The sequence below is a fragment of the Marmota monax genome, unplaced genomic scaffold (assembly GCF_021218885.2).
Source record: "Marmota monax isolate L192 unplaced genomic scaffold, Marmota_monax_Labrador192_F-V1.1 WCK01_AAM20220418_F8-fsc00008, whole genome shotgun sequence".
NCBI classification, from domain to species: domain Eukaryota; kingdom Metazoa; phylum Chordata; class Mammalia; order Rodentia; family Sciuridae; genus Marmota; species Marmota monax.
Genome location: NW_026694432.1, coordinates 10,507,099 through 10,522,838, shown reverse-complemented (window position 1 = coordinate 10,522,838; position 15,740 = coordinate 10,507,099). Strand labels below are relative to the sequence as shown.

At 39.9% G+C, this 15,740-nt stretch overlaps 1 protein-coding gene across 14 annotated transcripts in view; it reads left to right on the top strand.

Annotated features, from left to right (window-relative positions):
• Macf1 (microtubule actin crosslinking factor 1) overlaps window positions 1–15,740 on the top strand; it is a 347,832-nt gene that overhangs the window by 102,464 nt on the left and 229,628 nt on the right. Inside the window, exon 1 of one of the 14 annotated variants that reach the window (XM_058570875.1) lies at window positions 2,988–3,521. The exons of 11 other annotated variants lie outside the window; for them this stretch is intronic. In XM_058570875.1, the coding sequence (XP_058426858.1) occupies window positions 3,413–3,521 (109 nt within the window). In that variant the 5' untranslated portion in view covers window positions 2,988–3,412. Of the gene's footprint in view, window positions 1–2,987; window positions 3,522–11,375; window positions 11,547–11,807; window positions 12,014–15,740 lie in introns of those variants that run through there. 2 more of the 14 variants (XM_058570879.1, XM_058570877.1) reach the window with 2 other exon arrangements.

Here is a 15,740-nt window from a genome sequence, read left to right as displayed (position 1 = left end):
ACCCAGGGCCTCGTCATAGTCAATCATCAATTTCTTTTCTAACTGGTGGTTCCCACACGTTCCTTTATTGTATGACTATTCCATATAATAAAAATGGTTTAGTTAATAACCAAAGAGTACTGACAAAAAAACAAACAAACAACAACAACAACAAAAAACAGGGCCTTGCATGTGCTAGGCGAGTGCTCTCTGCCGAGCCACAACCTCAGCTCCCTGGTTTCTCTTTTTAAAGTCTCTTTTGCTGATTTCCCTCTTCCCTATCTAATGTAGGAGGGTTTTTAAGAAGGATTTCCTTGAACTTGATCTCTCTTCATGCTTGCTTCCTAAGGATTGTCATATAGTCAGCTGGCTTTCAAACTCTAGAGAGTCTCTCCCTAAACTAGTCTAGATTCATATTCAATCACATATTCAAAAGGGAAATGTAATCAACAGGCAAACCAACTACCTACTAACAAATACCTCCTACTTCTCCATGTTAGGAAATGACAATTCTGTCCTTTCACTTTCTCAGGCAACAACCTTGGAACTTTTCTTTATTTATTCCCCATTTTACTGCACATCCAACTTATCAGAAAACCCTGACAACTTTTATATATATATATTTTAGTTGTAGATGGATGCAGACCTTTATTTATTTTTATGTGGTATTGAGGATTGAACCCAGTACCTCACATGTGTTAGGCAAGTGCTCTGCCATTTGCCACAACCCCAGCACCCTAACCCTGACAACTCTTTATAATTATTTCAGAATGCGACCCAACCTCACCATCTCTATTGCCACACCCTGTTCTCAGCAATCATCATTTCTCAGCCATAATTTTAACCTGAATTATTGTAATGGCATTATAACTGGTTCCCCCCACTCTTATCTGTCATAGTCTGTTCTCAACATAGCAGTGAGAACAATCCTTTTAAAACCTAAGCTAAATCATGTCACTCTTCCACATAAAGGCCCCTCATGCTTCCCATTTCACTAAGAATAAGAGCCAAAGGTTTAACAAATGGCCTGCATAGCTATGAGCCATGTGCCCCCCTCTGGCCTTATCTCTTGATACTCTTCTTTCAGCACCAGCCATTCCAGCTTTCTTGATGTTCCCCGAACACAGCAAATATACTTTTGTCTCAGGGACTTTGTACTTGCTGCTTTTTTTTTTTTTTTAAATAGCTCATCCTTTCTCCAGATAAACATATAATTTTTTGCTCATTTTCTTTAGGGTTTTGCTCAAATGTCATCTTATTAGAGAGCTTTCCCTGGCCATCTTATATGTAAAATTGTAAACTGTCTCTCACTGGCATTTCCTTCTTCTCTTCATCTCCTATTCTCTATAGCATTGATGTGACAACTTATATATTTACTTGTGCTTACTTTCTGTCTTCCCCTGCTAGTAAATAAGCCTTGCAAAAGTGGGATCTTTGTTTTGTTCTCTATCATGTCCTGGGTACTTAGAACAGCACAGCACATAGTATGAAGTAAATATTTGATGAATGAAATGTAAATTAGCACACAATTATAGATGACCTATGGATGACAGTTTTAAAGTTCCTATTGTATTACTTTCCATCAAGTGCCAGTTATTATCTTTCTGGGTAGTAGATTATCAAATCTAAAACCCTTCCCTTTTATTATAAAAAAGGTAAAAACAGGGTGCTGGAGTTGTGGCTCAGCTATAGAGTGTTCGCCTAACACATGTGAGGTGGTGGGTTCGATCCTCAGCACCACAAAAAATAAATAAATAAAATAAAGGTATTGTGTCCAACTACAACTAAAAAAAAAAAGGTAACAGATGTATAAAACAATTTGCATTTTAATGCTTGTGAGAATTGTGTGTGTGTGTATCATAGTGTGATAGATACATCCTAGAAATGTATGAAGGGCTAGTTTTATACAAAAATGAGGTTATAATCTTTGCCTTTCCTGAGCAGAGAGTGCTGGGCATTACAGAGGACATTAGACATAGTCCTGGCTCTTTAGGTCTTCAGTGATATGTTGTATGTCCACAGTGTACTTTGTGAAATATTTCTTTAGAAGGAGACACAGGAGGACCAGTGGTCCTGTGAGACCTTTGCATATTTAGTTTAAGTGGTCTAAACTCTTTCCCAGCCTTTAAATGTGTTTTATGTTTGCTAAATTTGCTGAAGAGTATTTTATACGCAGTAAATTTCACCTTTAGGTGTGTGGTTTAGTAGGTTTGGACAAATGTATATAGCCGTGGAGCTGCCACAGTCAACATACAGAACATCTCCGTTATCTCTTTTAGTTTCCTTGGGACCCTTTGTAGTCCATTCTCCTCTACACTCAGTCCCTTTTGATATCTCTTCCTGTAATTTTCCTTTTTCAGAATGCTTCATAAATGGAATCCTATGGTTTATAGTTTTTTGTTTGGCTTGTTTCATGTAGCATAATGTTTTTCAAGATTCTCCCATAGTGGTGGTCCATTCTATGGATATACTTACTACTCACCAGTAAGTTCACCAGTTATGGACATTTAGGTTGTTTCTAGTTTTTTTTTGTTTGTTTGTTTTGTTTTTAAATAATGCTGCTATGATCATTCATATACAGGTCCTTCTGTAAACGTGTATTTTCATTTGGGAAAATATCCAGGAGTGAGATTGTTGGCATGTATTTGCTTCATTTTATCAAATTTTGCCAGCCTAGAGAGTGGTGCCTGCCTGTTTGTAGGGAAGTCCTAGTTTGGCGGAAGGCATTGATTTTTGCTGTTATTGATTTCCAGATGGCTACTAGTGGACATTGGGTGGCTTTCTCAGCCCTTGACAAGTGCTCACAATTTTACTTGTAGAGCAGCCTGGCTGCTTAGGTGTCAGGTCTGTTTCTCAGAGGCCTGTGTGCCTCTCCTCTTACAGGCCCTCCCTGGCCGTGGCTGGTAAAGGGCTGTGCTTGGACATCCTTGTGTGCTTTGCCTCCTCCCCACAAGACGTTCTTCTGTGACTTTTTTCTTCTGGCTACACCCTGAAGTTTGCCGTTCCAACCAGGCGGGGAATGGAAAGTTAAGAGTGACGTCCTCTGACACCTCCCTTCTTGTAGAAGAGTCTGAAGTTAGTTTAAGCTGAACCCAGGATACCAAAGATAGAGGTTTGAGTCAGCTCACTCTGGGTTAGGCGCTGCTTTTCACTCTCCTGGTTCCTCCTTTCCTCCCCTCCCCCACCAGCCAGTTGTTTCCTGGGCTTTGTCTGAGATACGCTGCAGTTTAGCCCAGTCCACCACCGCCCGCGGTACCAGAGTCGAGATGGAGGAGAAGCCTCCAGGAAGTTCCTGACAACACTAAGCTCAACACTAAGGCTGCCGCTGCCTCTGCTGATAGTCCAGGACAGCAGTAACCTCAGGAGAAAGGCATCCCGAGGCCGCTGGGCTGGGCTCCGCTAACTCTAGGGAGGAGAAAGGACAGGCCTGAAAATGCCTCTCTTAGATTCATCTTATTTGCCACCAACCATCTTTATTTTGACTCACATTCTTGGAATTGCTGGCGTTCTATACTGGAAGAGATGTGCCCAGGGCAAAACAGGTAACTAATTGGTGCCAGTTCTTTAATCTTCTGTGGGAATTAGGGTGGATGAGTTCTTCCCACTTGCTTTCCTTAAAGGGCCAGTACACCCTTCAGCTGGGGTGCTGTCAACCTAAGAGTGTGTGTGGATGTACTCAGGAAACTGGGCTGCCCTGCATAACTTGGGAACTGAACTCTTTCCTGTTCTATGAGGCTGTCTGGCTTCAGGGTGCTGGTTAGATGAGGTGGTGTCTAGGTTGTAAGCTGGAGGGAAGTGGCTACTGCACTGCCTTGGAGAATCAAGCCCTTCCTTTATTTACTTTCTCAGTCTCAAAGTGGTTTTTTGAATCCTGTTTTTAATCAAACATATGGTAACTCATCATTAACCTACAGTTATAGATGTGGAAAGACTTGTGAATAGAAGTTTCTGGACTTGGTGTATTTAGGGTGTTTAGTGTTGGGAAATGAATCCTCCAGGGAATCTCAGACTCTGATAATTAAAAAAAAAAATGGCACCAGATCCCTCTTTCTTCTTATATTTCTGTTAGTTTTATTATATTCATTGATGACTTCTTTCTTTAAGCTACATTCCCAGTCCTTTTTTTTTTTTTTAAATTTGGAAACAGGGTCTCACTAAGTTGCTGAGGCTGCCCTTGAACTTGGCATCCTCCTGTATTAGCCTCTTGGGTGGCTGGGATTACTACCACTAAACCTGGCTAATCTATAGACTTCTAACTGCCCAGTACAGGCACCAGCTCTGAGGTTAGCTAATTCTGAGTTGCTAGAGTTAAGGATTACTAAGGTCTGACTTTTCTAGCATATACTTTGGGTTTCAGTACCTTTGGTACTATCACTCTTATCAGCTCACTACTTCCATGCCAAGGTATTTAGACACTTGTTACTGTGACTCTTATAAGTTAAGATAGAGACTCGATGACTTATTACTTAACTTTTAAAAGTTCCTGAATGTTTGACAGAATTAGTTCAATCATTCCCCAGCGTCCTTTCCAGTAAGTTCCAGAAAATCTTTTGACTAAATATTCAGATCCCAGCATATCTATTAGCAGAAACAGAGAGAGACATTTTGAAATGCTTGCTTGTATGGTAATTGTGTTTAAAAAGGTCCACCAAAGTGGCTTTCCTGTATTTGAGCTTAGAAAGAAGGTAGAAGATAGGCTTGTGTTATTTGGTCCTCTTATTCATCATATGAGAAAAAAAATATCATTTAGGCAGAGGCTGCTGCTTTCCTTTCCCAATTCATTAAGGTAATGACATTTCTAAACCACTAATTGGTTAATATTTTTCAAGTTTATCATAAAGATTTTTCTTTTTCTCTCTTTTATACTGGGGATTGAACCTAGGGGCACTTTACCACTGAGCTATATCTTCAGTTCTTTTTATTTACTTATTTTTAAATTTTGAGACAGGGTCTTACTAAAGCTTCTGAAGCTGGCCTTGAACTTGGGATCCTCCTGCCTCAGTCTCCTGAGTAGCTGGGATTTTGGCAAGTGCCACTGTGTCCAGACAGTACAGGATTTTTTCTATGGAATTTAAAAGCCATTGTCCTGTCATTTAAGTGCTTTCATTTTTACATTTTACGTTTTAAAAATATTATGTCGTTTGGCTTTAAGCTAAGTAACATAAATTTAAATACATACAGTTGTCTTATACTATTAAATACTGCTTTGAAATGTTCTGTATGTTGAGTTAAATAGTTTGAAAAAGTGCTATGTAAGAGTTGAAAATCACTGGACTATCTAGATAGTTTGTAAAGTTTCTTTGACGATGCAGTTCTGAGATCTTTTGTTATAGTAAGTCCTCACTATGTTTGTATAGATTTTTTAAATTTAATATACTCTTAATTTTTTTTTTATTTTGTTTTATTTATTTGTTCCTTTTAGTTAGGCATGACAGTAGAATCTATTTTGATATATTTATACAAGCATGGAATATATCATATTATAATTAGGGCCCCAGTCCTGTGGATGCACATGATGTTCACTCTTAAAATTGGTAACATATTCTGTTTTGCTCTTGGAAGGGACCTTCTGCATTAACAGATCCAACTTCCTATTTAATCCTATCCTTGTCAGAAGTCATTCTTCCTTTGCTTGAAGGCCTATGATGGTAGAACACAGCACTCGGGGACTATTTCTTGTGTTGGCTGTTGAGAAATTCTTTTTTTTGCCTCTGTAACTTTTACCTCTTAGTCCAAATTCTGCCTTGCAAAGATCAAGTCTGCCTTATCTTCAAGGCTAGCTTATTTTTGAAAATAGCTACTTCCCTAGGCTAGGTACCTCCCTTTCTGTGACTATATGATTTCCTAAGTTTATGTCGTTCTAATACTCCCTTTGGACAATTAAGTTTGTTTTTCTTGCTGTGAAAATGTGGTGGTCTCCTGAGTAGGGAGGTAAGGTGGAGGGAGTACAGCAGAAAAGTGGGGAAGCAATCTCTGATAGTGATTGAGGAGATCTGGTTACATAAGTATGTGGTTTTAGAATATTCCCAAGTCTCCCTCTCTCTAGCAGATGTAAAAAGAGATGTAGGTAGGCACAGATAGTTTGTATAAGCCATATAATACCCATAAGATGAGCTTGACACTCTTAGTATTTTGAATTTTAAATATTTTTTAGTAAATCCTACCTACACTTGCATCCACATATTATCTCATTATTCTTAAAACTTTCTATTGTCTTCATGGTTTTGTTCTAAGACTAAATACAGGGCCGTGTCACTCTCTTGCTTAAAATCCATCTAAGTTTTTCCTTTACATTAAGAAGAAAGTTCAAACTTTTTAACATGACATAAAAAGGTTTATGATCTTCCCCCTGCTTATTTCATGAGTTGCATTTCCCATTGGGCCTTACAAAATCCTAGAATTCCAGAGTCATTTAAAACTTTGTAGATCTCTGCCTGAAATGCCCACATCCTGGTTTCAACTGGGCTGCTTGACATGCAGTTCTGAGATCCTTTGTTGTAGTAAGTCCTTCAAGGTAGTTTGTCCTTCAAAGTAAGGGTACTGCCCCTGGAAAGCCTTTGTTCCTTTGTAAGCACTCTGTCCATAAGATTTATTCAAATCCCTGTTGCCATCTTGCTTAGCTTCTCTCTCTCCCCACCAGTTAGACTCTGTTAAGCTGCAAGATCTTTAAGAATAGGGACTCTTTTAGGCTAGGGATGTGGCTCAAGCCACATGCCTGGCATGCGTGGGCCGGTGGGTTCCATCTTCAGCACCACATAAAATAAAGATGTTGTGTCCACCGAAAACTAAAAAAATAAATATTAGAAACATCTCTCTCTCTCTCTCTCTCTCTCTCTCTCTCTCTCTCTCTCTCTCTCTCTCTCTCTGAAAGAATAGGGACTCTTACTTATCTCAGCATCTCAAGTCTCTGAGACAAAAGTATCAGTAAATATTACTTGAATACATAAATGAAAGAATTAAGGCAGCATTAGCCATATAAGCTGTGGCAGGAACCATGCCCTGTTCATATGTGTATTTAGAGGGTGTGGCTTAGTTTGATATGTAGTTGAAGGTGGATGCTAGGTTTGTTAATTGAATGATAGAGAGTTGCCCTGTGTTTTAGTTAATCAATCTCTTTCATTGTGGTAATATAATTAGGAAAAGGGATTTATGGTTATTCAAGAAAAACATTTGAATATTTTGTGTTTGTGAAAGGACAGCTTTCTTCCCTCTTTATGGTCTTGTTTTCTTTATCTGTAAAATGAAAGGTTTGGAAAATTTGATATCTTAAGGTTCTTGCCATTGCCAATTTCCCACTAGGAGGACCAGCTATAATCTCTGGGTCTGGACCATGTTAAGTACAACTTAAATCTGCATGGCAATCTGTTTTTTTTCTTTTCTTTTAAAGCAGGTCCATCACACTATTGGATCATATTAAACTTAACAATATACTAAGATCAGTTTATAGAATGGCCAGAGCATGTCATGAATTGTTGTCTTCTTCCAGTCACTGCTGTGCCTTTGGGTTTTTTGAACCTTAGCACAGGATTTACAGGTATCCTAAGTTTTGTCCTGTGAGATTCGATGCAGTCTTCTAGCTCTTTGAACTTTAATTCTGCAATTATGGCATCAGCTGTGTGTCTTCCATTTGTGTTATCTATAGATGTGTTAAACATATAACAGATATTCAATAATATTTGAACCAATAGTCATATATCTAGTATATCTTTGCTCAAATAACTACAGCATTAAATGTTTTACTCTAGGTGGAGTCTTCATCTTTCCTCTGCTGTGTGTGTGTGTATGTTTGTTACTGCAGGAGTGTTCTGCTACTGAGCTATATCCCTGCATTTTAAACATTTTTTTCTTTTTTTTTTTTTTGGTGCTGGGGATTGAACCCAAGGCCTTGTGCATGTGAGGCAAGCACTCTACCAACTGAACTATATCCCCAACCCAACATTTTTTTCCCCAAGTTTTGCTGAGGCTGGCTGGCCTTGAATTTGTGAGCCTCCTGCCTCAGCTTCCCCAGTTGCTGCGATTATAGGTGTGCGCCACCTTGCCTGGCTCCTTTGCTCCCTCTCCCCCACCAGATTCATGCCGTGTAGTAAAACGACCACTGAATTTGGACTCAGAAGATCTGGACCCTAAGTCCCAGCTCTTCTGCTTACTACTATATGATTTTGGACAGATTGCTTAATTCCCCAGGACTTCAAATTTCTAGTGTATCAGAGAAGAAAAATTAAGATTTCTAATTTTCTGATTCTGGCACTGCAAGCATCTGGCCTATACTTGAAAGTAGTAAGGAATTGTGGTTAAGAGCAGGTTAAGTACCTGGAGTCAGAATGCCTGTATTTTTAAATTAGCTCTGTCTCTACTGGTTGAGAGGCATTATCTACCTGAACCTGTTTCCTCCTCTGTAATATGAGGTTAATAATGTTGCATGATTGTTTTGAGTTTTTAGAACACATTGTGCACATGGTTAATTATAGCCTATCAGCATAATTTTTCACAAAAGATATAATTGAAGACATACTACCTTCCTGAGGGCTCCTGGAACAAAAATACACCTTTATGGTTGGGAATTAAAAATGTACCAGAAGCCAATGTGGGAGTATATAAAAAGTTAGTGATATTATGAATCATTTTCTTCTTTTTAAATATTTTTTTGGTTGTTGATCAATTGCTGTTTTATTTATTAATTTATACATGGTGCTGAGAATCGAACCCAGTGCCTCACACATGCTAGGCAAGTGCTCTACCATTGAGCCACAACCCCAGCCCATCATTTTCTTATATATTTGAAGGAAAGACATTTTGTCTGTTTTCATATCCATAATATAAGTGGGTGATTTGGGCATTTTAGAAAAGAAGGGAAATACATAGTTTCAATTTTCTGTACTATTGTAAGAAAACAGTAGCTGTAAATTCTCAGACAAATTCTAGCCACATGTGTAAGTGTTGGCTTGAATCTTTCCCCTCACTCAACTCTTCAAGATCTATTGGTAGCAGCTAACTCATTTTTTCCTCCCTTTAACATGAATTGATGAAAAGTTGGGCAGAAAGAATCAGCCTAGATAAGCAGTATACCACCCCATCTCCTCTAAATGGTAAAAGCTGACTGTCTTAACTGTCAACAGTGGGTTCCCTTTTGAAGCCCAGGACCTGTTGGGAACCTGATGGAAAGGCCCCACTCAATCTGCCATACTTTTAAGGGGAATAGAGATACTATTGGATGCCAGAGGAGTGGCAGGTTTTGGTTCCCCTTCCTCAAACTTTACCCAGTAATGATTAGTTTAATTTTTGGAGGCTGTGAACTTACTTAGTATTTGTAGAAGTTGTCCCATGTGTTTGGGATGTGCCCTGTATTTCCAGTCAGCCATTAATTAGGAATTTGCCTAACTGCCTGTCTTCTACCCTCTCCCTCTCTCTTCCTCCCTCCCTCCTTCTTTCTTTCCTTCTTTGCTTCCTCCTTCTCTCCCTCCTTTCCTTTCTTCCTTTTCTTCCCCTCCCTTCCCTCCCTTTCCATTTCCATCCCTTCTTTTCCCCCTTCTCTTGCCCTTACTCTTCCCCTTCCCTTGCCTTTCCTTTTCCCTTCCCCCTTTCCTCTTCCCCCTCCTCTTCCCTTCTCCCTTCCCCCTCTCCTATCCTCCCCTCCCCTCCCCTTCTCCTTCCCCTCCCTTCCACACTAGGGATGGACCCAGGAGTCCTCTAACACTGAGCTATATCCCTAATACTTTTTATTTTGAAATAAGGTTTTGCAAGTTTTTGAGGCTGGCCTTGAATTTATGATTCTCCTGCCTCAGCCTCCTGGGTAGCTGGGTGTGCCATAGCATTTGGCTGAGTTATTTCTTCATCTTGCAAAGAATATTTCCCCTATTTATATATATAGCTCCCCTACTTCAGGTTAGTTATTCTGCTTTAGGTCCCTGTCAGAGATAGCAGGGTATAACAAAGGCACAGCTTTGGAGCTGGACAGATAAGTGTGTAATTTTGGTCAGGTTATTTAACCTTTTACATCTCTGTATGTTTTATATCTAAAATAGAATGATAATACCTTTCTTAGAGAATTATTGGGATTAAATGAAATATTTAAAGTTCTTAGTACATTACCTGAGAACTAACAATTAAAGTAGATGCTTAGTTTATTGAGAGTAGATGCTTAGATTATTGAGAGCCTTCTGTGATAGAGACTGAAGTCTGAAGACAAAGGATAGTCCTTGCACCCAGGGAATTACAATCTGATAAAGTAAAATGTTACTAAATATGAATCAGGAATGCTTATTCTTTTTTTATTCTCTCTTCCCTATTTCTTGTGCATTCTTTTTCCTAGCACAAGGTAACTTCTTAGAGGACCCTTTGTCTCCATGTCCAAGGAATGTCTGAGAAGGGGGACAATGCTATGGCACACCCAGCTACTAAGGAGGCTGAGGCAGGAGAATCACAAGTACGATTGTCACAGGTTATTGGGGGTGACCAAGAGCTTAGGCAAGGAGGGATAAAGTCAGCTGTGAGGTTCTTTATTAGTAAGCAGCAGCAGGATTATTAGCAGTTTATAGGTGGGAGGAATGCCCAGTTGGGAGTGAAGGAAGTTGTCAGGTTATTGAGGAGGTCACAGTGCTTGTTTAAATTGAGTGGCCTGCTAGGCAAACTCACATTTACTTATTTTCACTGTGGTCTTTTCAGCCACTTTCTGGAAACTTGCTTTCCTGGGTGCTGCTGCTCCCTCCCTGTCCTTAGGAACAGGATTGAAAGCAGCATTAGCCTAAAGAAGTTGTTCTATTTAGGGAGCTAGAGCAGAGCCAGTGATTAGGCCCTTATCAGCAGTGAGTGGTATGGGGCAAGATTGGAGTGTCTGTCTGTCCAGATTTCCACAGGAGCTCAGTTCTTCTATTCCCTGGTTGGATCAGAATTGTGAAGAAGCAATAGATGGGCTGGGCCATCTGAATGAAAAGCGCTTCATTGTGTTTCTTCAACATTCCCGTGTCTGGTACAATTAGCCAAGACTCAGAAAACAAGTTGGACAAACAAGCAAGCAGCCTTCCACAGATGGATAAAGGAATTTCTGGCACAGTCAAATTAAGTACACTGACTATAAAGACAACGTAAGAGGATCTGGGAAGAGAAGGGGGCTTTGGGATGCCATTCCTGGCTGGATGAGCATAAAGAATGGAGCAAGAAGCAAACAGTATTTCTGAAGTTGATGAAATCCGCTGAGTTAATCTACTCTGGAGGCTACCTGAGGCTGGGCTGCTCTGTAAAGTAGGTGGAATCATTGGGGAGAGACTGTGACTCTTCTCATTGGGCAGCTGTAAGTATAGGGAAATTAATCTCCCTTTGGAATCTAGGACTCTCTTGGCAACAGACAGTGTGGGGGCTTGCTCTATTATAGTCTCTCCCATCGTGAGACCTTCTCAGTTGGTTAAAATTTCAGATGTACTTTTTGCTTGAGAAGAGGCGAGCCTGAGGAACAGGTTGTTGGGCAATGGATGCACTGTTCCTGACTTGGCAGTAAGCCATTTTAACTTACAACTGTCCTGCAAATGTCTTAAGATCCACCAGGTTACAAGCTTCTGCTCGGCAAATGGAAGGTAACTCAAAGACTAGCTTGTGTCTGCTAAGGCTTACTGGCTATGTTGTCTGGACTTTTACTTACGAAGCTCCCACCTTGCATGCTCTGTTGGTCTGGAAACACTGGGGTGGTGCCACTTTTGAATAGCATGCTCTTTGCCTGAAGACCTGGACCCAATTTTTGGAAGTGCCCTAGGGAGGAGCTTCCTCTCTGACCTCAAGGGAAGAAGGAGGTCAGTAGGAAGTTGTGGGTGGAGCCACTTCTCTGTTCTGCTCTCTCTGTTTATCACACAGCTCTTGGGCTGTCTGTCTCTGTTCACCTCACAGCCTTTTGAGAAGCTGCAGGGGGTGCATAGGACTCTAGCTGGATGTTCTTTGGGACCCCCTCCTTTTAGGTGGGGCCAGCAGACTCTGGGTGCCATGTGGCCCAGTTACCAAGATGAACACGAGTTCAACGCCCACCTGGTGTGCCGCATGTGTTGTATGGGTTAGTATGTGAAGTTTTTTTTTTCCCTCTTCTGGACTTGAGGATCCTAAATAGCCCTTGTTCTTTTTGATTCATAAGAGAGCCTGGTCTTTGAAGCCCTATGGGTGTTACAACCTTTGGGCTTATTAAAACTGGGGCAGAATAGACTAGATGGTGTGTGGGAGAGTTCCCTGCTTCCTGAGGAACTTCTTTAACTCATAGTGACTGGCAGTTAAAAGCCCTAGCTTTGGGTGTGGGACTTTTTTATAGAGCTTGAATTCATACTCATGCTTCTGCCTGTCAGGAAGCCACTTTTAAGTTATGTTGCACAGTGCTGAAAGTCCAGGGTGTATTTTTAGCAGAAGTTGGTTGGTTGCGGAGTTTACCTCTGAGCAAGCTGGGGAGTGGTGGTGGAAGGGAGGAGTCATGGCCTAGGTTTCCTCTTTGGGGCCTATTGCTAATTCTCTTACACTTAACTTTTGTCAGCAGTGACAGAGAGAACGGACTTGAAGATAGTCTGGGGACAGGGACCCATAGAAGAATTAGAGGTCAGAGGAAGAGTCCTGCTAGCTATAACTTAGCTCTTTCCTGATAGGGGAGAAGAATTCATTTAAATGGTGTTCTGTGACCTTGAGACTTAAGAGCCTGATCTTTTTGATGGCAGGTTTCCTGGTTTTCAAACTGTAGAGCACACTGACTAGTGCTGGATTGAGATATCAATTCATCAGTTCTTAGTAAAATGAAAAAGATAACAGAAATGTAGTGTGTTTTTTCATAAAGCTAAACTCACTTAAAAAAATTGCCCTTTATTCTGAAATCATCCTTCCTACTTTGTTTCATTTATTTTTTAATTGTTCTTCCTACTTTTCTATGTTAAAGTAACTTTTACTTTACGAAAGCATTGTTATTAGATGGTGGTTTTAGGCATCCTTATCAAAAGAAAAAGTTGGCAACGTTATGTTATACTTTGTAATATATTTGAGAACATTTACTGATCTGTGAGATCTAAGTGTGGGAACTACTGGCTTGATAATCCAATATCTTTTGATTTTATACACCTCAGTCTCTAAAAGGGAACAAAATTGTGAAAATTAGGCAAATTTTCCCTAACACCAAAATTGCTCATAGTTTGATGGAGAAGGGACCTCAGAAGACATTTAGAGGAAGAGAGGCACCAGAACTTGGGTTCTGATGTCTCCTGACTGCTAGGCCAGTGCTGCCAAATACTTAAGGTTTTTTTTTTGTTTTGTTTTGTTTTTTTGAGAATTAAGCTAGTGTTATACTAATGTTTGGGGCAGAAGGAGAAACAGTTTTAGCCAGTTATTGCCAGGCTGTCTAACTTTTTATCTTACCCATAACACTGAGATTTCCTCCCTGAAACCTGAAAGAATAATCTGCATCTGAAAGCATTTGAAGATAAGCAGAGAGCCCAGGGGCTCTCTTTCTGTAATAACAGAGAAGTATAAGGAAGTCCCCATCTCTGTAGAAAGTTTCAGGGCAAAAACTATACTTTCAGCTACCCCACCCCTTTTCATTCCCTAAGGGCACTGTAGCCCAAGAGTTAGGAAAGAGGGCTTTGGTAACAACTGTCTACTTGTGGCCTGTTGCTCTACCACTCTATAGCCACAGAAACTGGGAAAATTGCTTAACCTTTCTGTGCTTCAGTTTCCTCAGTTGAAAAGGGGATTAAAATTCATCCTACTCATGGAGTCATTACAGGAAGTATATGATATTAAAGCACTTAGACCAGTGCCTCCCATATAATAAGTTCATCAATGATAGCTGGTAGTTGTATTATGTGAAGTGTAATATATAATTTATTTATTTATTTATTTTTATTATTGGTTGTTCAAAACATTACATAGTTCTTGACATATCATATTTCACACATTTGATTGAAGTGGGTTATGAACTCCCATTTTTACCCCGTATACAGATTGCAGAATCACATCAGTTACACATCCACTGTTTTACATATTGCCATACTAGTGTATGTTGTATTCTGCTGCCTTTCCTATCCTCTACTATCCCCCCTCCCCTCCCCTCCCCTCCCCTCCCATCTTCTCTCTCTACCCCATCTACTGTAATTCATTTCTCCCCCTTGTTTTTTTTTTTTTTTTTTAAATTCATTCATTCTTATACAGAATCAGGTGCACAAATATACATACACTTGGTTTTCTGGGGCAAAGACTTCTGTGGAAATCATTTATCTCTTTTCTCTTTTTGTTTTTGTGATGCTGGGGATTGAACTCAGGGCCCCACACATGCTAGGAAAGCACTCTACCACTGACATACATCCCTAACCTTTAAAAGTTGCCCTGGCTGGCTCTGGAATTACAATCCTCTTGCGTCAGCCTCCCAAGTAGCTGGGATTACAGTCATGTTCAACCTATTTCCTTTGAGTTTGCATTGGGAATATTAAGTGATACACAGTCTTCTTGATCCAGATGGGCAAGAAGAACTTAGAAAAGCTGTACCTGGAAAAGGAACATCTGAGTGGGAATCTATGCACCGTGCTGTGAAAAGCAGTCTTAAATATTACTTGGGATTGCTTCTTAGTCTGACTCTGAAAATATCATCTTAATGTGTTCTTGTAGACTTTTCCTTGCCGTGTAGTAAGCTGTCAATATATATTTGTTAAACAATTAGATATTCTTTTTTTAGAAAAATATTTTTTAGTTGTAGATGGAACAACATCTTTGTTTTTATTTGTTTATTTTTATGTGGTGCTGGGGATGGAACCCAGGGCCTCACGTATGCAAGGCAAGTGCTCTACCACTGAGCTACAACTCCAGCCCAACAATTAGATATTCTTGAATACCTGCTGAAGTTCTAAATGTTGGATACTTAAAGAAATTTAAAATATGAACCTTGACTCTAAAGAGCTCAGTTCAGATAGAAAAATGAGACTTAAATATGGTGATATCTGATAATAGGTTATATATGCTCAATACTTTACTCACCTTTCTTGGTACTGAGTACCACAGCCATCCAGAGGTGGCTGGCATGGCCAGAAAGGTCTAAAGGAAGAAGTGGGACTTTATCTGGACCTGGAAGAGACTCTATGTTAGATAATCCAAGAAGAGGAGGATATATCCCAGGTGGGAGAAAGGTGAATATTGGCAGAGATGTGAAAGATATGTTTGGAAACAATGAGATCAGAATGCTTGTGGTTAAGTCAGGTGGGGAAAAGTCTAGAGATAAATTTGGAAGAATATTGTAAATTGCCTCAGGTCAGAGGACAGGTCTTTTGTCTTTTTCAGCTACCTAAAACATAATGAATAAAAACCAGAACTAAATTTCATAGGGTTGTAGAGGGCCGTGAATATGAAAACTAAAGAACTGGACTTGATCTTCTGGTCGGTTGGGAGTCAATAAAGGATTCTGAATAGAAGGGTGATGTAGACCAAGCGGTGATTTAGGAAGATTCGTTTTTTACGGGCTGTTTGATCTACTTGCCATTGCTTCAGCTATCAAATTAGTATTTCAATTCTGACCGCTGTTTTGAACTCTATATTTAAGATCCCAACTGTCTGCAAGAAGATCTCGATAGCACATCCTTGTCCTTACCCCATCAAATCAATGCCTCCTATTTTCATTATCTCAAGCTATTTCTCTCCTTCCACTCTCTCTGCCTAGAAATATTAAACTTATCTTGAACTCTCCCTTTCCTTATCCTAACTACACCTAGTCAATAGGGGTCTGCCTGTACCTTTTCATGCAGATCTGTTTAGCCTCTTATCTTTCC